This window comes from Mugil cephalus, chromosome 3, assembly GCF_022458985.1.
Source record: "Mugil cephalus isolate CIBA_MC_2020 chromosome 3, CIBA_Mcephalus_1.1, whole genome shotgun sequence".
In the NCBI taxonomy this organism is placed as follows: Eukaryota; Metazoa; Chordata; class Actinopteri; order Mugiliformes; family Mugilidae; genus Mugil; species Mugil cephalus.
In genome coordinates, this window is record NC_061772.1 from 7,855,086 (window position 1) to 7,882,320 (window position 27,235).

The 27,235-nt window shown below is 41.3% G+C and overlaps 2 protein-coding genes across 3 annotated transcripts in view; one reads left to right on the forward strand and one right to left on the reverse strand.

Annotated features, from left to right (window-relative positions):
• On the forward strand, nt 1-10,025 carry sltm (SAFB-like, transcription modulator). The gene is made up of 20 exons (XM_047579769.1): nt 1-145; nt 888-975; nt 1,069-1,124; nt 1,625-1,652; nt 2,951-3,542; nt 4,148-4,191; nt 4,288-4,397; nt 4,501-4,650; nt 4,840-4,952; nt 5,035-5,183; nt 5,289-5,389; nt 5,501-5,554; nt 6,284-6,438; nt 6,549-6,714; nt 7,110-7,234; nt 7,388-7,561; nt 7,719-8,033; nt 8,126-8,261; nt 8,565-8,719; nt 8,809-10,025. The coding sequence occupies exons 1-20, from the start codon at nt 11-13 to the stop codon at nt 8,918-8,920; spliced, it is 2,958 nt and encodes a 985-aa protein (XP_047435725.1). The 5' UTR covers nt 1-10; the 3' UTR covers nt 8,921-10,025.
• Nucleotides 9,820-27,235, reverse strand: part of mindy2 (MINDY lysine 48 deubiquitinase 2) — a 23,018-nt gene continuing 5,602 nt past the window's right edge. Inside the window, exons 4-9 of one of the 2 annotated variants that reach the window (XM_047579771.1) lie at nt 20,643-20,801; nt 19,267-19,369; nt 18,041-18,183; nt 17,026-17,199; nt 15,832-16,005; nt 9,820-15,368 (exon numbers count right to left, since the gene is read on the reverse strand). In XM_047579771.1, the coding sequence (XP_047435727.1) occupies nt 15,183-15,368; nt 15,832-16,005; nt 17,026-17,199; nt 18,041-18,183; nt 19,267-19,369; nt 20,643-20,801 (939 nt within the window). In that variant the 3' untranslated portion in view covers nt 9,820-15,182. Of the gene's footprint in view, nt 15,372-15,831; nt 16,006-17,025; nt 17,200-18,040; nt 18,184-19,266; nt 19,370-20,642; nt 20,802-27,235 lie in introns of both variants that reach the window. The other variant, XM_047579770.1, reaches the window with a different exon arrangement.

Consider the following 27,235-nt stretch of genomic DNA (forward strand, 5'->3'; position numbering starts at 1 on the left):
TGGAGGTAAAATGGCGTCGGGTGCCATTTCAACGGAGTCCAGAAAGATATCAGAATTAAGAGTTGTTGATCTTAAGTCCGAGCTCAAACGAAGGAATTTGGATACAACTGGTATAAAGAACGTGCTTCTTTCAAGACTGAGACAGGTAATTCAAACGAAGCTAATTTGTACCAAAACGTTGAATGAACTGGTGTACGCGATGCAAAGTTGCTAATGCTAATGTTAGCATTAAATATTTCCTGTTAACATTTGTAGTCAGGATATCTGTTTAACTGCCTGAGTCGTGAATTACTATAGAACTGCACTATAAACGGAAATATTATTTTATTCGCGTTTTTTTATTTTATACTTTATCTAAGGGTTTATGGTTCGACGTGTGTCAGCAGGGTGCCTGTGCATCTAGACAGCATGGGAAACGGACCCACTGCACATTGAAACATTACAATGTTAAGACTGGTCCGCATGGATGCCTTGGTTGTTTACACTAACAAATCTGACATTGTTGCAATCTGTGCTACCAAGAAGAAATCTAAAGTTTTTGTTAAATCCGTCAATTTAAGTTTGGTGTTAAATATAAGTGCAGCAATTTGTATTTCACATTTTGTGTTTGTTTTTCTCACAATACTTTATGTGACAGCGAGGATGGGAGTCCAAGCGGTCAACAAATAAATTATACAGAATGTATGAATCCCTTTTAGTAATCTATGTTTTATTGTGATCTAAAATATAGTTTATAGTGTTGTAAACAACAGAGGACAGGACTCCCATCACATACATTAACAAGGGTTCAAACTAACCGACTTTACTATTAAAAAAAAAAAAGAAAAAAAGTGCGCAGTCTCTAGCCTGTTTAACAATTATTTTTTTTCTCAAATTACTTTTATTAGGCGATTGAGGATGAAGGTGGCGACCCAGAAAACATTCAAATACAGCTTTCTGCTGATGCATCATCTCACAAAAGTGGAAAGGCCAAAGGTAAATATCGATTTTGAGTCAAGACGAGTAAGATCGTCCATATATTCTGTATATTTGTGTTAATGGTTAATTTTTGCTTATTTAACCTTTAAGCCAAAAAAGTGGATTCAGATGTGGACACCACAGTGGAAGAAGATGTGCTCACCAAGGTGACTGTTGCATGCATATCTGTTAATGTTTTCCTCTTTTGTACTCCTTGTATCTTTCTCACAATTACCTTGTTAAGCCTTTCCCGTGAATTCTTGCACATACAAATCCATCCATAGAAAGGATCAAAGTTTGTGCTTTAATTAAATGTGTTTACATTGTGTAAAGGCAAGGAAACGCAAGCTTATGTAAAGCATTGGACTCCCCAAGGAATGCGAAATAATTCAATATTATGACTGAACTCAAACCCACAAGTTTAATGCACATGGAAACTTGACAGTCTAAACAATGAGTTTATCAACATATGTTTTACAGTTTTCACAAGAAATTTCTAACTTGAAAATCAAAAGAGTATCCCTTTGGACTTGGTTAGACTTACTTGACATAGCTACAATAAACTTTGTAAACTACGTAAGCGAATAGTGTAGCATAGTTTAAGAAATCCATATTTGTGACCAACTGTGCATGCAACAAAAACTCACCTCAGTGTTTTCTTTTCTAGGAAACTGAAGAGTTTGAATCAGAAAAAGGTATGTATGCTGTCATACTAACGTCTGGTGTCAGCATTAGCTTGTTTCCTCTTTTCTTTTTAACGCGTATGATGATGGGTAACTCCTGGTTCAATGCTTAACCTATATTTAGTGGTGTTTCATGACTCTGCTAGCTACGCTAAGTGACAATATGTTAAGCAACAAAGACGTGTAATGGAGACATCTCTGAAGAACAACTCAAGATTGTTTGATGTGCTACACACGAGTCATTGCGTCTTGGTTTCCTTGGTCTTGGTACCCAACTTTCTAGGATTGTTCAAATTATTGTTAAGAAAAGTTTGCTTCTGTGGATTTCTGTTGCCTCTGGCATTCAACGTCTTGCAATCCGTAAAGAAAAGAGGAGTGAATGCTCATGAGATTTTGTCATGGCCAATGAATTGGAAGAAGCAACGGTTTGAAGGATTTGACGATTATTGTGCTTTGCTACTACCATTGTGATGGACACCATGTCTGGATGTAGTAGTGACTGATGCACTGGGTACATCCGAATACTTCACATCCTCTACTACAGGAATCGGACACCTTACTACAGGCCTCATCTGGTGGGACATCTATGAATGTGGTTGAAATTTGGGGTAACTCACAGACTGCTAGATACCTGGAGACACCTTTTGTCCGGACGAAACAGAAAGACCAAGACACTTCAGAAATTTGTGGCAATCATCCTCATCATCAAATAAATCGTTGTTACTAACTGCTGCCCCAGCATGATGGGTCCCGGAAAATGATCGTATAGTACATCCAACACGGCCCAAGATTGGCAAAGGACAGACTATTATAAGCAAAGGGATGCACTTTTGGTAACACTTGACTGGACACACATTGGAAGCGATTGTGAATGATGATATTTGATGATCTGAAACCTCCAAAGATGAGACGATGCCATTAATTGAAGAAACATTGGGAGAATGACTTAAACTCACATGATGATTCATGAACTGACGAGTTGGACATGTAGTTGCATATTGGATGAACTGACAAGTTTTCCTCAACATCTGAACTTGGTCAAGACCCTTGCACCGAGAGAGCTGCCACACAACACAGGAAACATCTGGAATCGCACGTTGGCAGTGAATAATGGCCCAAGAACGATAGACGTGTCATGAAGAGAAGATCAGTGAAGATTGTGTGTTTTGTGTCTTCCTGTGATGTCTACGCCCTCGATGACCATTAACACTGAATGTGTTTTATATTCTACTTTTTAGGTCAAGTAACATGCCACATGTGAATGTTAAAAGTTGTGTTTTTGCCATGTTTATCCTTATTAAATCCCTCAGATGTAACTGATACAGATGAAGGTAATCGTGACAATTCTAAGCCTGCGCCCTGTGAGGACAGCCTTGCTCACTCTGAGGCTGAACCTGAACCCGAACCCGAGTCAGAAGTTGTGGCGGCTGAGGCTGATTCAGAGCCTGAGCCAGAGTTGGACGAAGACGCTGAGCCAGAGGAGGTGGATGAGGAGGATGAACCAGAGGGGGAGGCCAAACTGGCTGAGATGGACGCTGAAGCCATGCACTCCTCTAAAGAAGCCGAGGACGATCACCTATCCGTCTCAATCCCAAATGAAGATGCCATCACCCTAGATGTTGATGGTGACGATCTCCTGGAAACAGGTAAACATGTGAAACTTCCAGATCCAGAGGCAGAGAAAGGCACTGATGACCCAGAGGCCTCTGCTGAGACGGGCCTAGATGATGCCATGAAGGTGGATGAGATGGAGGGCCACAAAGACGGTAAGAGAGATGATGGAGCCAGAGGTGAGCCGAAGAAAGACAGAGACGCCATGAAGAAAGCCGAAACGGGAGATAAAGAAAAGGAATCTGGGAAGAAAGGCCCCTCCGCTACTGGGGCATCAAGTCGAGCAAAGAGGTTTGTCTTTCTATGTCAGTTCTTTGATACTACTACCAAGTCCAACTCACTAAGAACGCAACATTGTGGGTAGCCTCAAGATTTTTTTTTTTTTTTTTTGCCATAAGGGAAATGTTCACTGATGTACCTAATCCTGCCATTTACCACTTTGATTTGTTTCTCTGAAGTTGGTTAAATTGTGACTTAACCAGGAGCTGAGAAAGCAACTCTTACTTTGTTACTTTGACCTTTCCGGCAGTTTTAAAGCCTTTTCCAGTTTCCACACAAGGCAGTGTAAAAGAGCGTTAGTCTCTGTGATGAGGTTTCTTTTTCTCGGTCAAATGATTCACTGTGAAGTTGAACAAACTTCTGAAGATTTCATTGGTCCAGGGAATAAATTGGCTGACAACCTGACACATCTCACCACTGGAAAAGCAATGAAGCCTTTGAGACATTGGTTCTGATCCACGACTTGCCTAAAGGATTATTTTTTTCCCCCCTCAGCCGTACAAAATGTGTTTTGTTTTATTTTTTATATTCCACTAGATGTATGCCTGTCACTGGCATAGTGGGTTTGTTTGCCTTTGTTCATTTCATGTTTGTGTGTTGCAACATTTGCTTTGTAGCTCTTCAAGGGACAGAGATGGAAAAGCTACAAAAGATGAAAAGGGTAAGATGTTGTAACAAAAACTACCAAAATGACGTTCTACACTAGCTTGATTGTGTATCTGTTTTTAATACTCCATATTTAAAACATCTTTATCAGGAGCTGTCGGCGGCAACAGCAGCAGTTTTTCTCGCAACATCTGGGTGAGCGGCCTGTCTTCAAACACCAAAGCAGCGGATCTAAAGAACCTGTTTGGAAAATATGGGAAGGTAATTCAAAACTTGTAGCTGCTGCTTGTATTTTGCATATATTTATCTAAAATTGGCTTTTGAATTTTATACACGGGTTCATAGAATAAAATGTTTCCAACAGGTTCTCAGCGCCAAGGTGGTCACAAATGCTCGGAGTCCTGGTTCAAAATGTTACGGCCTGGTCACCATGTCGTCCAGTGCAGAGGTGACACGGTGCATCTCCCATCTTGACTGCACAGAGCTCCATGGACAGCAGATATATGTGGAAAGGGTGAGTTTTAAGCAGAAGTTCAGACGTTTATAGATTTTGAGAAGACTTTAGTTGATAAACATTAATCGTGAAAGAAAAAGTACAACAAGTGTGAGGACTTTGTTCCTTGGATTTAACCCAATCCATTTGGGTTGACTGAAAGTCATGTGTGCCTGTATCATTTATATTTCACTGCTGCTGTTGTTTTAGGCCAAAAACGATCCATTCAAGAAGGAGCCCTCAAAGAAGGAAGCAGAGGACAAATCAAGCTCCAGCAAATCAAATGACAAGCGCAGCTCCACAGGGATGAAACTGACGAACAAGTGAGTGACTGAAAAAGTTCAAATGGTGATCCTCTGCTGACTGAAGGCGCATTAACCGTTTCTGCATTTTTCTTTCTTTTAGAGCACAGCCGTCCTACAAAAAAGAAGACAAACTTTCAGAAAAGGACAGAGATTTATCCAAGAAACAAGAGGCAAGAAGTGAAAAGTCTGAGTCAATGTCACCTGGTCCAGGACAAGACCCTCTGAAGAAAGACGACAGAAAGCATGGGCGTAAGTTTTAGTCGTCTTCTTACCTCAGAAAGTCTTTAATAATTGATTGAGATGCTCCATGTCTGCTCTATCTCATTATTTATTTTTTTATTGATACTTTTCCAGGGACCAAGAGCCCAGGCAAGATGGGGATGATGGATTACCCCAAAGGAGATTCTAACTTTGGCAAAATGAGACCTTTCAGAAGGGGACGGTATTTTGAGAAAGTAAGGAGTTTTATTTGTATTGTAGTATATTCTTAAAAGATAAATCTTCATAGATATGTCTTCAGATAATGTTAAATGATTAACATTCTACTTTTCTAATTTTCTTTTTAGCCCTTCAACCCCAATTTTCAGAGACGGCCAAAGTGGTTGATTCCTCCTGAAGAGGTATATATTTCTTGATACATTTATATAATGTGGTTAGGGCTGGATGGTACAGCGAGTTTTTAAGGCATATCAAGAGATATAATTGAAGAGAAACGTAGACGTGAGTCAAGCTACGGAACAGGAACTTGTTAATAAAAAAAGAGAAACTATGACCCAACGATTAGCAGATGTGTCAGATGTAAAGTGTCAGATGAGCAGCTAGAGGATATTTTCTGGTGACGATACCAGAAGGAGTTGCAAACAGGCATGATTACTTTTGCACCTGCCCTGAAATAAACAAACCATGTTGCACAACTCGTACCGCTGTGCTGTGCGCTATGAAAGACAGTGAGAAGTTGGTGAATGTTTCTTAATCAGTGGCCTTGGTTGTGGAACAACAAGGCCTCATACATATCTACGGCAGTGGGGTGGGGTTTTTTTGCTCTGTATTTTCTGTTTTACATTTTTAGAAATGCACACCTCTGAGTATTGTTTTGCTGGGATTGAATATTCTTTATTTTATTCATAGAGGGCTTTTATAAAATGTACAGCAGACGGTTAATGAGTGTCTGTGCTTACATTTGTGGCTTTGTCTTGGAAGTGTCTGGAAAAAATATTGAGCTATGCGTCGTGTATCGACCTTCAACAAAAGATAGCAATATCATTTTTAGTCCAATTTACCCAGCCCTGATTGTGGTATTTGTTGTTAACACCTTTGTTTTTCCTTTAATATCTACTTTACCTTCTCAGTTGGAGATGATGAAAGACAGACCGCGACCTTTTATTAACAAGGGGGAAGAAAGAGACATCTTGCCTTTTGACAAGATGAAGGAGCAGAAGGAGCAGCGGATGCGTGAACGGATGGCTCGCCTGGAGCGTGTCCGTAGAGCTGTGGAGTTGCGCAGGTAGCCATAAAAGTTACACAGTTCACACATTAAACATCCCTAAAATAAAGAAGCCCTGTACCTTTGTTTGTCCTAAAGTTCTAAAAATTTGCATTTTTTTTTGGCTCTAGACGGCGTGAAATTGCGGAACAAGAACGACGGGAGCGTGAACGGGAGCGTGAAGAACGGGAGAATCTGCTTCGGGAACGCCAGAGACTAGAGATGGAAAGACAAAAATTGGAAAGGGAGCGTCTGGAGAGGGAGAGGCTCGAGAGAGAACGAATTCGTATAGAGCAGGTACACGACCAAATCCTGGCTGGCTTCAGAGGCTTATTGTTCAAGTCATTTTTATCAGTGTCACTCTGGTGGGCCTGCAAAACAAACGACATATAGAACAAAAGTTCACTCTGTTTAGTGGCACTCTTATTAGTAGGCAGAGATGTAGCCGTTACCTTTGTCACCAGGTGATGCCAGCATTTGCATGGGCACTAATAGTAGGAGCAAGTATTGGAAGTGGTCACATCTTCTGAAAAGGCTGTACCAACATCCGATAAGACATGAGTTGATGCTACCTCTGCCAAGTCAAAAGCAGAGAAGATTAATTATCATTAGTTAGCTTACAATTTGTGTTGAAATCATTTTTTTTTAATCTGCTTATGATTATTGAGCATTTTTACCATTACCTCATGCAGGAAAGGCGTAAAGAGGCAGAGCGCATGGCACGTGAACGCGAGGAGCTGCGCAGGCAGCAGGAGCACTTCCGCTATGAGCAAGAAAAAAGAAACAACCTCAAGAGAGGGCGTGAAGTGGAACATGGGTACATATAACTATTTGTCTCTCTGCAGTGTTACTGTGGGCATAAACGTGCGTCATAAACATGGGCGGTTTTAGCATTTTAAATGTCTGAACCGTAAGCGTTGCCTCCCCAAGCTTGTGACTCATTATATATGTCTGTACTTAAATGTTTCAGTCGGAGAGACGAGCCCTATTGGAACGGCAACAAAAAGATGCCGCCAGAGTCCGAGGTCCGCATGAACCAAGGCTCCAACTACAGCAGGCAGCAGAATCGCTTTTCAAACTTCAGTCCCAGGGAAAGGGGTCGTTTCCCAGAGGCTGCTGCTGAACAGCCCAACACATATGACAGGTACGAGTGTTTCAACGTTACCAGTTCTCAGTTTACTGGTAGTTTTAAAACTGGACAGATGTCCGTTATTGTGCTTGTGGCTCTCTGCTGTTACGTGCATGCTATTTTGACTTTTCCCTCTCCCTAACTTATTTTTTTCTTCTTCTGTTGTTCTAAGGCGTAACAGGTTTGACGCTGAGCCAGAGGTGAAGAAGAGTCGGCCTGGCCCACACAGGGAGGCCTCTGGCTTTGACCGCTACCCCAAAAACTTTGAAACAGTCCGCAGAGCTGAGCCGCCTCCCCCTCCGCGCGCCGAACTACGGGACACCAACCGACGGGACCGAGACGAGAGACGCCCCGCCCCCATGCACGACCGCCCTGTGGTAGCCAGGGCCGCAATGCCTGGCATGTCGCACAACCGGCCGCCTAGGGACGGAGGGCATGGATGGAAGAACAACAGCGGCGGAATTAACTCCAACAAGGGAGATATGCGGTAAATAAAATGCACAGATTTTGAACAAAAAGCATTATTAATTGTCGATTTTGAAAGATAACTTGTTTAAAATCTCTTTCTGCACTGAGCAGGGGGCCTATGCGAATGCGTGCAGAGCGATCAGGCAGAGAGGGTCCAGGTCCCGCACTCAGAGGAGGCCCCTCAGTCAGCCGTGGAAGGAGCTTTAATGATCAAGATGAAGGAAGGCCCATGGTGATGAACAGTCAGGTCAGTTTATCTTATGACAACGCACCCCCTGGATATTGAGACTTTGATTTCTGTTGAGTTGTAGGGAAGTTATGTGCTTTTTTTTCCCTCTCAAGAGTTTACATGGTCAGTGATGGATTCTGCTTAAAGTTCAAAATAACACAAAATCATTGTTACATAGAATTACATTTTGGTGTCAAATGAAATGTTTGTTTTTACTCCTTTTAAATATTTTACGACGTCTAAGTCGTCAGTCGTAGCTATTGTTAGTTTAACGTTTCACAGAGACAACTAACTAACTCCAAATCCCTCCTGTGTCTGCAGCCGTTCAGCTCCGGCCGCCAGGTCGTGGTGGAACGTCACGGCAGGGAGCAGGGTTTGAGGAAGGAGTGGCACGGTGGATCAGGCTCTCAGGGCGGTGGTTTCCCTGATAATCGCAGAATGGGAGACACGAGGGGCGGCCTGATGGCCCCTTCCAGGTACACCAACTATACCAACAAATGATGAGAAAGCTGAATAGTGTGCCTCTCTCCAAGCCGTCTTAGAGATGACTTTTATCTCTCTGCAGTCACTCTTCTTCGGGAATGAGCCGCATTGTACAGATAACCAACAGCTCCATTCCCAGCGGTGGCAGCGTCAGTGGATTCAAGCCCTTCAAAGGAACGCCACGGCCGTTCTAGCTACGACCACTTTCTGCCACTGTAAAGCACCTGGAAATCTGAAGACTTTTCTGAATTCTTTATTTTTAGAAAATCGACCAATTTTGGTGGCACATTTGAGGCCGTGAGGTTGATGACGCTATTTTATTTTGTATAGAAAAGTGTTTACCCCAGTGTAGGGTTTTCCTGGCAGTTCTGCTGTTAACATTAAACAGCCCTGTGCACAAGTTTTAATAATGTTTAGGAAGTTCTTGTACAGCCCTAGGTCTTTGTAACGAGTTTTTGAGTGATTTTACAACTTCTCTTATGAGTGTTGTATGTACATTTTCTGTAGCCTAGTGACACTCAGTTTTCCTATGTAATGTCTTACTTTAGTGTATTATAATAGAGCGTGAAGTGACAGGGATAACATTTGATAACAGATGACGCTAGGAATATTTTTTTTTTTTTCTTTTTGTTTTGTTGGATAAAGTCATTCTTGGCGTGGATGTCTTGTTTTGTAAAGGTTAGTTGGATTTCCTAAAACGGTATGAAACTGTAAAATAGCCTGCCTTGTATTAAGCTACACGCGCTGGTCATGGGTTGAATTAAATACAGGTCTGTGTCAGAAATAAAATTCAACTTTCTAGTCTGTTACTGCAGAACGTTTGATGGTGCCAGTGTACCAGGAAGGACTATAACATCGTTTGACAAATCTGGTTTGAATTCTTGTTTTAGTCAGTTCTGAGCTTGCAGTGATTTTTTTATAAGATGGACACACCTTGCTGCATCAATGAACCCTGGGAAACTAGGAGGACGGACTTGGCTTGTGGCATGCGGAGTGTTTGGTCTGAATAGTGGTCAGACCCTTTTAGTGTTTTTGGTGTTTGTGCCAGCTGTGACTAAACCATCACCTGGACTCTGAGGAGGTACCTCTTTAGACTTTTGTTCAGTCATTTCAATGCTATTTATTTTTTCATTTAATTAAAAAAAAAAAAAAAGAAAAGCTTCTTGAACCTTCGGTTTGACCACTTCTACACATCCAGGACTGTCATGCATGTACTTGGACTCACATCGCACAATCTTTACCCACACACCTGTTGTAACCGGTCGATGAAGCTTGATTAAATGACAAAAAAAGTTGGAAGCAGTATGACTGGTGCTTTTTGTTTGCCCAAAATGAAGAACGGTTGTGAAATTTTCTTGTTTTCATGTCACTTTAAAAACTACTTTCTTTAGGAATGAGTAGAAAATAATAAACATTAGACGTGCACAGCCTCTTCTGCGTACCCTCACATCAGCAGCGGGAAGATACAGCTGGAACCTGGACTCATCTGACCACAGAATGTTCTTCCAGTTCCTGACTGTCCAGTTCTTGTGTGCTTGGCCCCATTGAGGCTGGGCTAACATCTGCCTCCCGTTGATCAGGAGCTTTTTAAGCCATGATCTAAGAGTCGAACACGTTCAGTGCGGGTGGAGCGCTGCTGTTGCAGCTCCTGTGATGCCATTCGGTGGTTTTCCCTGCACATGTGGATCAGGATGCTGTCGTTCCTTGCTGAAGAAACCTTTGGACGCACAGGTCTTGGTTTGTCTGTATTTTTGCAGAGTGGATCCAACTGCTGAATGACTGCATCTGCACTTCTTGGCTGAGAATCTGTATCTTCAGGCGTGTTTCCTGTGATAGGTTCCTTGTTTTAGCTATTTTTGTCTGTACCGGCTTTACATAGATACGAAGTACAGCAACAGAAAAATGTGTCTTTTAATAAAACGCACGGCCTTCATTAGTGGATCACTGGAACTATAATAATCCAGTTGTCAAAATTTCTGTTTCTAATTTTTTTCTTTTTGTGGAATCAATCCATTTTAAAATCGTAATGGCTTTTATGATTTGTTTAGTATGTATTTAATTATTGCCCACTTTCTCAGTAATTTGTTTTCTGTTTAATGACTCATGAGCTGTAACCCCCAGTCTGTCTGCCGTCTACAGTGTTTTTGGACTCCCCCTATTTGCCTTACACGTCCTCACTGGGGCCTCTGTGACCCCTAGGGGGTTTGTGTAGGTACTGCAGGAGGGAGAGCCCATTTAGTTCCCAGGTGAAATCCCGTGGATGTACTTACGTTTGTCAGATATGTTTGTGTTTACAGCAGTTGCAAGGCCAACCTACTGTTGTTTGAAATGAATGAAAAATGAAGAGCCTGTGCATTATTTGAACGGCTTAATATTGAATTGCAAAATGATAATAATAATGTATATTTAGAAACAGCACTAGGCAGAGTTTAACATAGAACACATACACACGTATAGTAGGTAAGTGGGGGTCCCCACCTACTATACGTGCCTTACACTGTAAACTGAAGAATGTCCATGTTGTGACACAACAGTGTGGTATGTAGCCTGCAAACTATTCCTACTGTTATTTGTCTTGTCTAAGCTGGCTCTGCTGCACACGGTGGTTCGGACTCGAAACAAACAGTGACAACGTACTATTGATCTTAGTCTTTTATTATCCTGGTAACTTCTAATCAGGTTGAACGTCCCTTCGTCTATAAGGCATTTTGTTATATATATATATCACCATATACAATATGTGACTGTAATGTGAAAGGCTACATACATTATTTGGTCATTTATGTAAATAGATGAACATTGAAATCAACACAAATGAGTAACCTCCCATATTCACAAACGCGTTCCTTTTCGATTGTTTGTCTTTGCGTGAAATATAAACATAACAGGCCGTACAGTGGAAATTATACTCCTGGGGGTAGTGGATGATAACATTTTTTTTCTTTTTTTTTTTACTCCGCCTAACTTTCCACACTATACATGCATCACTGTGTAAAATCTGGGAGTTTGATATTGCATTAAAGAAAAGAGCTCCCTTTAGATTGTTCAGCACTCTGGATGTGTGTCCCTTACAAGAACGAACGTTTCCCTCTGCTACATGTACGTATGACAACACTTGAGCCTCGTAAAGCAGCCTTTTGTTTTCTTGGAGAAGATTGGTTAATGATGGACTAGTCTGAAAAACCTGAATTAGGGGTGCACCTACACCAATGTTTTTTTTATTTTTTTGCTGATGGAAATGAGTACCAGTTTTTAGTTGTCTACATATTTCGTTCCATAGTGTGTAGAAAAAAACAACACCTCTGTTGGCATCCATGAATCGTTTCTCGTCATTCATGTCTTTCTCATCATCTCCTTCGCTGTGCGCTGCTACTCAAGCCTTTGTACTGGTAGTCTGGTATAGGTGTACCACTAACCTGAATATGTCAAATTGCAGCAAGTTCTATTGAAGTGGTACTACCTTTTAACAGATGTACTCGTTCGCTTTAGGCCAAAACGTTTAAACAGCCCTTTCATACTTTTACAAATTCATGTTAATCACCTGGCTTAAGAGCAACTGCTACCAAGATGAAATAATTATTTTGGCCATTATTCCTTTTTTTTTTCTTTTTTTTTTTTTTTTAAAGGTACCCAAAAAACAATAGCACTCTTGCACAATTTATGTCCTGTAGAAAATGAGGTATGTTTCTCTTCTGTTAGTGCATATCAATGTAACAGTGCAAAACCAATTACGACGACTACATGTTCAACGATCACCTTGTCAAGAGACTAAATTTACAGCATTTAACCCACTATCACTTTCACAAGGCAAACCACTTGGAAACATTGAACACACAATATCCTTCTGATCAGTTCATCACAGGGTGAAGCAACCACATTACAACAAAAATATCAAATTCTGGTAACAATGATTAGGAATAGCAAGCTCATTAATGCACAGTAGTTAATCTGAAATAATAATGAAAATGTCACTCCACACTCTTTCCACTCGCACAAACACTAACCGACGGGAAATCTTCCAAATCAAGCATCCCTAAATTAAGTTTCTCGATTAAGCTTTAACTGGAATGTTTAATCAGCATGTTCGTTTGAAGGACCGAGACGTGAATGAGGTGAAATTCGAAAAAACAAAACCAAAAAAAAAAAAAAAAACGTCCGACCCTCAACTCCCCCGGAAAAAAGCATTACAACGTCTCCCATTTGTCTTTTTGCCTTTAGGTTACATGTTATTAAAGCTGCATAAAAACTACTGCCGCGTCAACGAAAAGTGTATATAATAGTAATAACAGTGTTCCTTCACCCTGTCCAAGGTTTTCATCCATAATCAGGAGCAGCTAACGTGTTTTAGTGTAAAGTGTAACAATTAAATAACATAGTGTTAAGTCCTTCAAAGTGTCGAAATGTGTGTATAAATAGACTTAGAAGTTGTGACTGAGAAAGTGACTACAGGCCGCGGGACTGTGCCATTAGAAAGAAGCATACCATTTGAAAAGACGCCCTAGGATTCTGTTTGTCCCTTCAAAGAAAAGGCCTGAGAGTAGTTCTGATGTAGCTTATGTGAAAAAAAAAAAAAAATATGTATGGATTGTCTCATTCTGGTTTATACGCCTGTTTCCTTTTGTCCTATAAAATATGTTGAAATGTTGTAAGGCCAGCCATCGCACGAAGCCCGTAAGAAAGGTTTTCCCTCACAGTAGGTAGCCCGCTGCCTCCAGCGTGTCCCTCGTCCTGTCCTGACACTGCAATCGTCCTCACTGAACAAAGTCATGGAGACAGCGCTTCACGAGCGCTGCCGTCTCCGTCAGTCCGTCACAGAAGGCTTGAGTCAAGGCATCCAACTGGAATGTATCGATAGAAAAGTTTCTCGGGAGGCAGTCCCATGGTACAATAATGGCACAAACCGCGAGCTAAATTCATTGTAAGAATGCATTACGTGAATATGTACACCGTGTGATTGCATGCTCAAAGCCGCAGTGAAATGCACAAAAACTTAAACATGAGAGCACAGAACGTCAGTATCAATATGTGAACTTTCACTGTTAGGCCTCATTACCCATGAAGAACGGATGTATTTACCCTACGCTGACACTTAGAAGAAAATGTGACATTAACTCAGAACTGTAACGCAGAACCGTGGAGGACAATATTGAATCTACCCAGCTGGAGCCCGACACAAGGCCGGTTCTCATGATCATAAATAGAGCTGAAACTGTCTCGATCGTGTCACTCTGTGTCCGCGAACTGAATTTCCTTTGTTTAAAGAAATATACTGAATTCCGCTGCATTTCTCTTTAAAACCTGACCGCACACACACGCACACACACACACTAAATCTCTTCAGGAAGCTGCCAGAAGAGACTTCTCGCACTCTGCCACCTAACACAAATCTAATCTGCCAAGAGCTAGTTGTGTCTCATAAACAACAGACAAAATTTTGCCAGTGCTATCTGTAGTTTTACTGTCCCTAATGCAGTATTCGTTTGTGAACTAGAATCACAACATAAAAGACATTGAATGTCACAAATATATAGCTTAATCAATACAGCATCGACGATTTGGCTAAAACTCAAACTCAAACTGCAAGTGAGATAACATACGCCAATATACCACACAGTACACGTGTACTGTACATACCATACACATGACAACGAGCACACGGTCACATTCAGACAGAGCAGAATACAACACTGCCATGCTCTGGTAAGGCAAATCTGAACAGGGCTAGTTGTGATGGGTACTGGTACGTAGCTACAGTAGCTGGCAGCTATCTGGCATTGATTAACCCTTAGTGTTTCGGAGGGGACACATATGGTGTTACATTGATTTCCAATAGGCAGGAGAAAATCCCTTTCGGCTTAAGTGAAAAAAACAAAAAAAAACCTATTCCAAAAGCAGCCACACGTAACATAAATAAAACGGGAATCTTGGCATCAACAGCTGACTTAAAAACAACTAAAAGCAAAACGTGGGTTCTATATATGTCTGATGCATACAAAAAAGCTCATAAGCTGTACTACTGGAAAAAAAAAATGAATGAAATGGAAAAGAACACGATGAGAGGGTGACATTTTGCCTGTTCACATGATGTCTTTTGCTATAAAATACACCACCCCAGATAAACTTGACCCTACGTCACAAATATAGTGCACTGTGCAACTTGTAACAAAGTTTGGCCGACTCTATGAAAGATAAGGGGTAGTTGTTGTTGTTGTTGTTGTAGCGTCCCTTCCTCTGATGTCTAGGTTCCACTGAGGATAGAGGATAGCAGGCACCAGTGGTGTGGGAACAGCAAATCCTCCGTTAGTCACATCTCTCCTCGATCACCTCCTTCCCTTGTTTGTCATCGAGTGGGGGCTGCGCGTCGTCTGTCCGTTCCGCGGAGCGACAAAGGTCGTCCCCTCTCTCACAGATTAAGCAAATGCACAAAACACTCAACACACGCACGCAGACTGTATGTTACAAAATAACACATTTGTCTTTATCCTTAGATTCTTTCTTGGCCTTGCGCTCCCCGCTAGCCGAGTGCTTCCCCGGGCTGGGCGTGGCGCCGGCTGACGCCGCCGTCCCCGCGCCAGCTGCCGCTCCACCTGCTCCTGCGCCTCCTCTGTCCGCCTCGCTTCCCTCCGCAGGCTCCTGCTGGCCCTGCTGCACGGATGGGGCCGAAGAGCAGACGAGAGCTAATTTATAGATGTGCGTGTGTTTTACAAGCTACTTATTGAACTGTAAGAAATGACACGTCACACCTTTATGAAGTTACACGCCACTACCCATCGATACAAAATATGTATACATATATATATGTGTGCGTGGGAAAAGAAAGCAGTAGGAAGAAAATAGAAGGGAGGGATTTTGCTTTTGCCTCCTTGCTTGTTTTGGTCTTCATTTTTCCACATTCTGATTTTTATATGCTCTTAAAAATGCATGTTGGAAAAACAGCACAAATTACTGTGGCTACACTATAAAAACAGAAGAAAAATAAGGCCTGTTTTGTGCATCAGTTTGCTTTTGTGGCTCAACCTCTGAGACGCAGACAGAGGGAACATCTTCCCTCCCCTGGTTCAGTTAATGCCTCGCGTTTGTAAAGACTCTCTCCTCCCCTCCCTACCTGTGCCTGTGCCTGCTCCTGCTCCTGCTCCTGGTAGTACTGCGAGGCCCGCCGGTCCTCCTCCTCCTGGAGCTTTTTCGCCAGCTCCAGGTCACTGATGCCTTCGGGGAGTTGCTCCCACTGAAGGTCCTGGCTTTGCTGCTCCTGCTGCAGTGACAGCGCCATCAGATAGTCCTGATAAACGGATATGAACACACACACACACAGAGAAAAGAGGTGATGATTTATTTGCAAAGCTGTCAGTGGGATATTTCAGAATGAATTTATATGCTGGATGCGGCTTTTCTTCACTTCCACACATAACTGCAGCTTCTTACTTATTAACTGAGCCAATTGTCTGTCTTCATCAATTTTTCTTTGTAGCTGTTGCTGATTGCACTGGTTTGTAGTAATTAACTGTGGTGTAATTAACCGACTTCCTATCTTATATTATATTCTGTGATTTCTTCCCTGTATTGCGTTCTTTGTTACTGCAAAGATCCTCACAAGTCCATTACAATTTTCCTTCAGTGTAACTGAATTATAATTGTAGAGAGTGCCCAAATAGGATTTTCTTTTCAAGTCTAATTTGTAGATAAGGAGGGCTGGGGTTAGCCGAGTAAGCAAGAAGAATGAAATGAAATAGCCCCCGTGTTCTTGTCTAGTTTCTGTATGTGGGTAGATATCCGACCCACTGTTGGCATTGTGACTGGTGTGCTGACCAGCAACCAGAGGCCCCCCCACACTGTGCTGAGTCACAACTTCATATGTATCTGTTGCTAGGTTGAACAAATAACTGCAAAGTGGCTCCATTTCCAAAAGAAAAATGTCCAGACAGCTAACGTTAGCAACTGTGCTAATGTTGTGTTTCAGTTTTAATGTGTGGTTATTTCCTCTTCTGTACCCGTGACTGAGTTTTTGAAGAATCTCAATTACAAATGGGAATGCTAAAGTCTACAGGTTTTCTGCAGTTTTCTATAGGAATGGATGGCTTTGTTATGTCCAGCCTCACAACTGTAACAAAGGAGGTTGGGACATGACAGAGACCAATCAGAAGGGGTCAGTTTGACAGCAAGGTCTGTGTTTGGTCCATTCTTCCCAATCAATGAGAATACTGCCTAAAACCAATCAAAATGTTGTTTTTTGCTTGTTTTCTTTCTTCATTCACATGATGTTTCCTGGTTCTGCTAGCCTTGCCTGCATCACTGCTCAGACCTGGTCTATCTGATCCTGCTGGCCGCGGTACACGGTCTCCGGATCGGAAGGTGGCCGCAACCTGAACTCCGAATCACAGAAGTTGCCATCTCCGTCGACGTTGTGAAGACTCTCCCAGACGACCTTCTCCTCTGTCAGGAAACCTTGGTCTGTAACCAGGAGGTACAGCTGGCCCTGTGGAACAACCACCAGGTTACACGTTACCCGCACATATCAGTGAAACACCACACGCAGACACACACGACTCCTACTGTCAGTACATATACAGAATGAATTCTCCGTGTAAAAGTCTGCATCTGACTGATTACAGGGGAACTTGAGCTCTCATGACTCTTTGTCTGAGGGTTGTGGGACACACACAACTTTGCTTACATTGGCAACGAAGGTGTACTACTCAAAATAAAATATTACACACAAACACACTCACTTCCCCTCCTGTAGATAACAGGAAAGGTCTGTCCCAGCTGTAGTTATATGGGAAGCCAGCAGATAAGACCACTGAATGAGGGGGTCATCGTGACTGGTCTAATATTGTATCCACGTTTCAAATAAATGTGCAACTTTCATCAGACCGAACATGTCGACAAGTCGCTGTAATGAATACCAACGTGAAACATAATGAGCAGATCCAAAACGGAGGAGCAGAGAAATATTTTTCTCAGTCTGCTCCAAATAATATTTATACATTATCACTGAAAGGCTTTTGGAAGAAACTGATCTATTCATTAAAAAACTAGAGATCAATTAAAATATTTCTATGCGAACAGTGTATAGAGAGGCATTTAATTAAAACGTAAACAAACGGCATAGCTGCACTTGCTGATGTTTGAGAGTGAGAGAGTAAGAGTAATCAAATTACATTTGCCACATTTAGACCACAATAACATTCATCTGTTCATTTAAACATCAAAGGAGTCCTGACCCATGTCACTGTCAATGAGTGCATGTCTGAGTGGAACTCATTTTTAAAAAAAGCCAAAAATACTGAAACAAATCAATCTTTTTCAGGAGTTACCTTATATTTGATCATGGTGCTGAAATGGTTATTCCTGAAAAAGACGCAGAGCTCTCCCTCCTGTACGGTGGACGTGAGCTCACATAAGCCGTGGTAAGTCAGCTGAGTGGCTGTGCTGTTCAGGAACTGCTCTGCTACGATGCCTGAGACAGAAACACACAGAATAACAAAGAAGGTGAGACAGACTTAATGATTTACTAGCAGGTCTTCAACATTTTTCAGGCCAAGGACGCTCAAACTGACAGAGAGATTAAGTAGGGACCCCCTACCTATATTATACTTGGCCTAGTGCTATTAATAAATACACATTATTATTATCATCATGCTTTCAATATCAAGCTGTTCAAATAATACACAGGTCCAAGTGTTCTTTTTTTCCATTTCAAGTATGTGCAACAGTGGGGTGGCCGTGCTAGAAAATTGTGGGGGAAAATTTTTAAAAATGTAAAAAAAATGTCAACTAAAGATTTCGCAACTCCCCTGCAGTACCTCCATGGACCCTGTGGAAGAGCTCTGATTTAGAAAGCTTATCGGAAATCCTGCTGCTATTATCTGTAGTCACTATTTGAACTATACTGTCCCTCTGCTGCTGAAACTATTGAGAGTCACCATAGTGAACACACTATAGACTAAGACAGAACAGCATTGAATTTGGAGCAAACCCCCAACAAAAGCAGTCTACACTAGAATGAGCCACAGTTTGACAGCATTTAACCGAAAGACATATCAGTACATTTAAAGTGGTTCTTAATCCACCTCCTTTTCCTTAGAGGTGGCTGGAATCAGCATCAAACCACTTAAATCAAGTCCTCAAATGCAGAAGCATGACTGAAAGGAGTGAATGTCTCATGCCGGTGCATCATCGGCGGGTGTGCTGACTTGGCAGCAGTCCAGCTGACAGTTACTCAGGAAGCTGAGCGTTGAATGAGCAAATATTTAGCTGAGAAGTTACTGACAGCTGGTAAGAAACATGTGAGCCGAGAAAGTGGGTCATTCGATCATTTGCGCCGTTCTGATTTTATTTGCACTCGGTTTTGTGAGGAACATGTTTGCACCTGTAAACACGGTGTGAATTTGCCACTAACGTTTTACACGTCGAATAATGAGCAGCAGCAGCAAAGTGGCCGACTTTTACTCTACTTTGGTGAGCTGAAAGAGAAGAGATGTGAGGCAGGAGGGAAGCCAGGCGGATCGGGGAGGAGAAGCAGTGAAGAGACAGCACTCACCTTCCCCTGCCAGCTCGCTGTTGTCTGACTGCTTGCAGGATATTATCTTCTCCACCAGCTGGTTGTAGCTGCAGTTGCCCACTGCCTTGACAATGTCATGCATCTGCAAACACAGATAAAAGCTGTGGGAAAGAACTCTCCACCAAAGCTTTGGTGCTGTTGGACAAAAAGGAGCAATAGATTTTTACAAAATATATAAGAGTGAGAACAGCAATTGATTATTAATTCATTTAATTGAAAGTCTGGTGCGTTTACTCATGAATTCATGGATCACCTGATAAGTCCAGAAAAGGTTTCTAAGTTAATTAATTTTCAGCCACGACAGAGCAGCTCCTTACTCAATTACAAATTGAATACGTGGTAAGAAAAGTTGCCTCTAATCTTATTTTCTTGCCAATAAAGGTAAACAACATATGATAAATAAAAAAGAAAAGAGAATCCGTATTTAATAAATGCACATCATTAGTAATTTTGCACATTTGTCTCTTTTTCTATGACTTTTTATAAATGAATATCATAAATGTCGTTGACTCTGTTCACTTGTGTAGGCCTATTTTTCCCCACTCAGAAATCAGATCAGGAAACATTAGGAGAATAAAGAAAGACGACAATGGCACTGTTAAAAATCGAAAAAAATCATATTATTCCTAGTCCTGGGGAAAATGATGTAAAATTACAGTAAGGTCTGAAAGTATGGGAGCTGTCGGAGATCGAGCAAATGCATTAGTAACTGATAAAAAGTTGAAGGCTTTTATTCATTTTATGTCACATACTCTCTCAAACTATTTTCCTGCCATATATTAACACTCGCGCTCCCTTTTATTTCATTATTTAATCGTTCCCTCCCTTCTCGGGGTATGACTCAGTGTATTTTTCTTTCACTGATTTGTTTTGTAATATTAAATTTTAATGCATCAGATCTGGGTGTGGAGGCAGCTGAAAAGTGGACTGAAGAAAAAAACAACAGCGGACTTGTCAAAATGTGAAACGGCCTGAAATTTGAGCTGCAGTGTATGAGATGCTGAAATAAAAATGAAATGTAGGTTGGAGAAAAGAAGAATGCGGTCTGTTTGGGGGGTGAATGTTAGAGCTCCACGAAGCAGCCGCCACCCTGAATCATCACATCATCATCATCATCATTAGTGAGTTGCGTGTCATTCCTTTGTGTTTTCTGGTTTTATTTTATTTGCAAAACGTTATTATGAAGGCAACCTGGGCCAAAACTACAAGGCAACAATAAATCCAACTACAGGTGGCAAAGCAGCTGCAGGTAAATGGCAAAAACTGACAGGCAGAATATTTCATCGTAGATGAGCTGTAGGTAGACAGGAGGACAAAAAAATAAGGAAAAGAGGAGAAAGAGAAGTTCATCTCACCTGGGGATCGACCAGCCAGCCATGGTAAAGAGGGATGTCCAGCAGATCGAACACAATGCATTCTGGGGTGTACTCAAAGACACGCACCCCCGTGAACTTCACGTTCACATCCAGACCCGTCTGCAGCTTGTGTAGCACGGCCATGGCATCACTCATGTTCTAGAAAACAAAAAGGAATCTGGTTAAAACTTGGAGCGGATCAAATTAACTACCTCAAAAGATCTGCTTGTGTATTTTACACATATGAGTAAGCGTAGTAAACTGAGTCTAGCGCCTTCATCTGTCAATCGCTCCTGGCTGTCTACAGGGTGGACATAGATGGAGCCAGCAGGGATTGATCTTTACCCATTTAAAATATACTTTTAGCTGTATGTGTGCTGCTCTGCTGACAATCAGTTAAGCTGTAACCGCAGACAGAAGCTGAAGTCTCTGCCAGGAAATCATTTGATATTATATTTCTGTGTTCCTTTGTCGCGAGACGTGATATTTCCTTTTGATACCATTATCTGGGAGTGGACAGAAATACGGCGCAGTACGATGCAATTCAATATTCTCGCACTGAACATTACATTTGGTTTATTTTGGGGACACTTTTGCTTTATTGAGACATGAGGGGAAACAAGGGCACAGAAAAATGTGAGGGATGACACAACACTTAAGTTCCCAGCTACTGTTTACTGGGACAGGAGGCGCTGAGGCCACACGTAAACCCAGAGCCCGACCTGAGCTTCCTGAGAAATGAAGTGAAGTCAAGCAGAGATTTTACCGTCTGTAGCAGGTTCACTTCAGAAGATGTTCCACGAAAAAAACAACAACAACAACAAAAAAAACATTTTGAGGCTGTATGCACACACTTCAGCCTGCATGTACTTACACCGATCAGCCACCACATTAAAACCACTGACAGGTGGTCAAGTGAATAGGACACCGTCAGAAACCTCGTGTCCATTCTCCGATGAGTCACAAGTGCTTTGACAGCACAAGGGAGACCTACCCAATATTAGGAAGGTGGTCATAATGTTATGACTGATGGGTGTGTATCTCCAGCGTGAACTATAAATAGTTATTATGGTCAGTAGATGATTCTGTTATTATAAATGTAAGTAAAATGGGTGGACACGGTATTTAACTAATTGTGTTTACAGCAGCTGCTGAGTCTTCATGTCCAGAGGATGTGAGGTGACTCACTGTAGCAGCAGGTATGCACTCACACTGCATTTTCACATGATGCCCCTGTCACTATCACTCCCTGGTAAAAACAAGCCTACAAAAGCTGCTATGAGTAGTGATTCCAGAAGGAGGCTATAATGCTCCACGCCGCATGATCAGTGGACTGTAATGCAGATATAAAGTGAGCTTCCTGGTGTGTGTTCAGAAGCTTCGAACAAGGAGGGTGTGTTACACAAAAGAAAGCCAGAGGCATAAATATACCTGTGGCAAGTGTACCGTCTTATCTGCAAGCATCCACCGAGGAAAATCTCCCACAATGGCACGAAACGGGCCATTCTAGGTACGCTCATTACTTCTGAATGTTAAAGCAGCAGCCTGGTGAAAATGGTTGACCGCTTCCAGTAATATCCCGCCTCTCAGAGGTACTGAGTGCTAATTTGACGCTACTGCGTGTTTTTGTCAAACAACCGTGTACTTACTTTAATGTTACACATGCTTAGAAAGCATTGCTTCATCTTGCCTCACTTCTCTTCAAACTTCAATAACAACTTCTCTCTTGACTCTTCAGAAATCTTTACTTCAAGCCGGGCTAAGACTACAGCCCTTTAAGGCAGATTTACCCCCAAAGTTATCCCTCTCTTGAACTGGTGGAGAAATCAGGTCCGGGCCTCACTCAGCGCTAGCGGATCAAACATGTATTAGGATTTAAAATCTGGATGATTGCGTCAGGGCTTTCACAGTAACCGATGACATAAATGAGTCACAGAGCACATGATGCTGTCGGGACAGAAACCTAGTGATGACTGCATCTCCCTAACCATCTCCTCATCTACAAACATTTAACCTCCTGCTACTGCGTCTTCTTTAGGTTTAAATGATGGTTGACAAACCAGCATGCAGGTGTATTACCACTCGACTATTGTGTTACCCTAACCCTAACCCTGACCGTCTCCGTTTTGTTATCGATTGCTTCCCTGAGAGCACTGCTTTCATTGCACGATAATGGCACGATAATCAAAGTAATGTCTTGAAGTGTGTGATGTAACCCAATTTTAAATCTATGACATAATGATAATAATAATAATCATCATCATTTTAAAACTCATTCAACCTGAGTCTGACTTTATTGTGCAGTCAATGGCATAATGCCTCTTTATAATCTTATCAGTGTTTTCAATGTATTTTATCCATGTGCTCAGAGGCAGACACTGATGCTTCCCTAAAAAATATCTAAAACAGTTTTTAGAAAGATTCAACTTCAGGTTATTTTAAAGAGACTTCTTCTAATTAACAGCATCAGCTGTACTGCCTGCGCAGTGTTTAAAAATCCAACTAACCCCTAGGAACCTGCAGGATTGAATTAGATTGTATTTAGTTGTAATTTTCTCTTCTAGTATTAGTGTGGAGAAAAGCGTGATTCTGTCCTATCTTTTAGGAGACATGCACTGACATCAAGCCACCCTGTGTGGCAAAAACACAGATCGGGGAAGATGTGGATCATCAGATCAACTGGACTCGACAATGATCCATATGGACTCGTATGGATTTGGAAAAGTGGATTCACCTCAGTTTCAGTTAGTTTGAGTTAGTATTAGGTCATTTCATTATGATAAATGCAGCTAAATAAAAGATGCTAACGCTAAGAGCTTCACTGAGAAGTAACGTTGGCGATACAATGCTGGAGAGTCGAACCAGACGTTAAAAGGATGACAAGGAGTGATCACAAATATTTTGTTTATTGTTTTATTGTTACTTTATTTTGGAACTAAGATAGTTAAGGTCGGCCATAACTATGTCAAAACAACGACATCCACAAACTTATCTGACAGCCCTCCAGAATGTAACTAAAGAAGTAACTTAAGGTATGACTTCATCAAAAAATACAGCAGGAATTAATATTACCTGGCACTAAAGTCGAGATATATGTATCATACCACTGCTTACCCACAGCTCTTCACCTTTTATTAAATTAATTTCACAATTTAGACGTTATTAAAGCCTGTGATTCAAACTAATGCTTATTAGTTTGAATCACAGGCAAACTTAATTCAAACTGAGTGGCTGTAACCACGGAGACATCGCTAGCTGTGACATCACGTGCATATCCTCAATAAAAAAAACCTTACAAATATCACAGAAGTAAAATTGAATTGGCCATTAATTAAACCTCCTATTTCTAGGTGCTTCAAGCATGAGAGTATGTGCTAGAAAGCATGTACTGCATGTTACTCTGGAGATATGACATTTCATTTTGCCATTTCTAATGTAATACTAAATGTAAGCAACCAACTTCTAGGAGCAAGGCTTCTTGTTTCTATTATTTGCTACGCTTTGAGTTTTTCTAAAAATCTCTCAAAATACCTTAAAGCTGAAAAATAAATGTGCATATATAAGAAATAAGTATGTCATTTTAAGTCGTCTAAATAGACTAAGTTGTTTCCAATACAAATAGCATCCACCTTTCAATTGTAGGTGAGGATGTAATTAGAGACTGCAAATATTTTACATACATAAATGCAGCACCACACACCTGAAAACGCAGTGAAACAGACTAATTCTTGCAATCTGGCCCCTGAGCAGCGTTTCCCAGCTGGCTCTGAACCTCTGCTGCTATTTAACTCTGAGATCAAGATAAGCCTCGCAGCTGAGCCCTACGACTCTACTATGAGTGTGTAAGTGGTTTCCATTTGATATAAACTCTTGTGCAAGAAACTACGAGAAACAACAAGGATGTAAGGAAAAAGAACCCCCTGGTAACACAAAATGACCACTAGATGCGAGAATGATAAATCTGAGTCTGCAAAGTGAAGCTTTATTTGTTGTTTACTGACTTTACAAAGGGCTGAATGACTGATCATTACTGATGACTGACTTTCAATTGTACTATGACCATATTGTTTTATTCAAAGGAGTACTTTCATGCCAGGTGTAGCAAAAACCTCTCAAGTGTTCTCTGATATAAATTATAAAAGAAGAACACTATTATATTATATTATATTATATTATATTATATTATATTATATTATATTATATTATATTATATTATATTATATTATATTATATTCATATAACTATAATTAATAATCCTAATACGTGTTGATGTATTATGGTGCAGAATTAAAATTTCTTTAGAGTCCAATGGCACGTGCAAAAACTGTGACTGATGACTACATTTGCACATATTCCCAGTGTCACGTGTGTGGACTCAGTTTACAGTAGAGATACTATATGTGGCATGAGCTGCTCCGGCTTCGACACTCAGCATGGACAGCTGAGGTGAAAAGCCTACAGCTGGCTCATGTGAGTGTGTGGATTAGGATGCTTATGAGCTGCAGTGATGGCAGGATTAGCAGGGCTGTGTAATGGACCACATCTCTTCACTTTAGGGCGGCGGGCTCCAACAGCAGATGAGCGCACGGAGATCAGATGACGAGCGCTGCATCACTCACACTCATCTAGGCTTGTGTTGGTTGCACTACTGCAGTTTGACATTGGCACAGTACTCTGCTACTCCGGTGGGGCCCCTCTGAGTTTTTACTTACACTTCTCAGTGACTCGCTGCTTCTCCCTCTCTCTTTCTGATTTTCTCCCAAAACATAACTAACATCAAAACATGAGCAGAATTAAACGGTAGTTGAATACTATAGCCAAGACCACTATAAATACTATAAACATTTAACTAAAAGAGTCACGCCTCACTTCTAGATTTAGAAGAATGATTTGCTTTCTCCACTTTTCACTCTCTGTGTTAAACCAACATTTAGAAGAAAAATACAACGGTCAGGCATAACATTATGACCATTATTCCCAATATTGTGTAGACCTGTGTGCCTCCAAAGCAGTTGTGACTGTGTGTGTTAGTGAGGACCACTGTGGATCAGGCTTGTTCCAGTGCATCCCACAGATACTTGAGCAGCTTGGGATCTAGTGAATTTTGAGGCCAGGTCATTGCTATGGGGTGGGGCTGTCTCTGCTCTGCTCTGTTCTGCTCTGCTCTGCTCTGGTCTGGTCTGGTCTGGTCTGGTCTGGTCTAGTCTACGTGGGTGGTACATGTTTAAGTAACATCCACATGAAAAACCAAAAGGTTTCCCAGCAGAACATTGAGTTGTCACAGGATGGTCAATATTACTTCTTATTACTTCTCCACTAGCTGGTTTTAATGTTGTGGCTGATTGGTGTTGAATTTTGAGTTGATTGCTATGGAATAGTATCAGGGCCACCCATGAGAAAACCAATGAGTGGATGTAGGTTTTTTTCTGTCATGCACTTTCGCAAAAAAAGTTTAAATGTGGAGATTAAAATCGACTTTTGAGACTGACGACCAGTGCATGTGACTGCTTCCACAAAATGCCGTGCAGGCAGTTAAATGAAGTGGCGAAACTATACTTCGGACTACAGAAGAGTATTAGGCCCACCGCTATTTATTTATTTATACCACTATTACCCGCTATTTCAACTTGCACGAAAAAGGTCACCACTTCCAAGCTTCTGTGGTTTGTCCTTCGGAACAGTTTTCGGCACAGCCTCATCAAAGTCCTAATAGTGATAACTACGCTGTGTTTATGAGCTAAAAGAGAAAACGTTTCTTGTTACTAAAGCCGAGTCCGAAGTATAGTTTCACCACTTTATCAAACTGCCTACACGGCATTTTGTGGAAGCAGTCACATGCACTGGTTGCCATAGTCTCAGAAGGTCGACGTTTTTCTTGAATTGCATGATGAAAAAAAAATTACCTCCTCTCATTGTTTTCCTCTTCCGCACATTGCAAAATGAAAATCACAACAGTGAAAATGTGCTCACGCTTGTGCATATTTCTTGAGTGTGCCTGCAGTCTACATAAAGCAGATCTATAACCCCAAAACAACAACGTATCAATCAGTGCAGGATAAAGCATTACGTAACACCACAGCCCATCGGTGAGAGCTGTAAATAATTAACAGTTTTCATGCTGCATTGTCCTACAATGTGGGTCATGCTTTTATGAATCGCTCCACACATCAGCCGCTGTCACTGCCTCTAAACATTTATTGAATGCATCATCGAGCTCATTTTCTAGCTAATTTTTGTGAAGCAGTATCTAATTACAACGCAATGCAACTGAATCCAGTAGCATCACTACCTAAGGCCTTTCTTTTGCATTGTGCACCTGATTAACTGATAACCCTATGTAGAAATTCCTTTCTGATCCTGTAATTGGATGAATACTGCTTCGATGAAATCAGTACCTACACTTGTTTACAATACTGACCCATATGGGGATCTACTATCCATATGCAGCTGATACAATAACAACAATTAACAACATTATCCAAAATTCCCAAGTTAATGTCACATTCACTAAATCCTCCTTCATGAGTGCTATAATGTTCATTTTATGTTGAAACAGATCCAGAAAGGTGGTCATTCAAATCTAGCATAACTTT

What these genes read in the sequence shown, in the direction of transcription:
- sltm (XM_047579769.1), top strand. Translation starts at nt 11, where the DNA reads ATGGCGTCGGGTGCCATTTCAACGGAGTCCAGAAAGATATCAGAATTA. An exon ending in GGGCGTGAAGTGGAACATGG is followed by an intron (nt 7,235 to 7,387) that starts GTACATATAACT and finishes TAAATGTTTCAG; the next exon opens with TCGGAGAGACGAGCCCTATT. An exon ending in CAGCCCAACACATATGACAG is followed by an intron (nt 7,562 to 7,718) that starts GTACGAGTGTTT and finishes TGTTGTTCTAAG; the next exon opens with GCGTAACAGGTTTGACGCTG.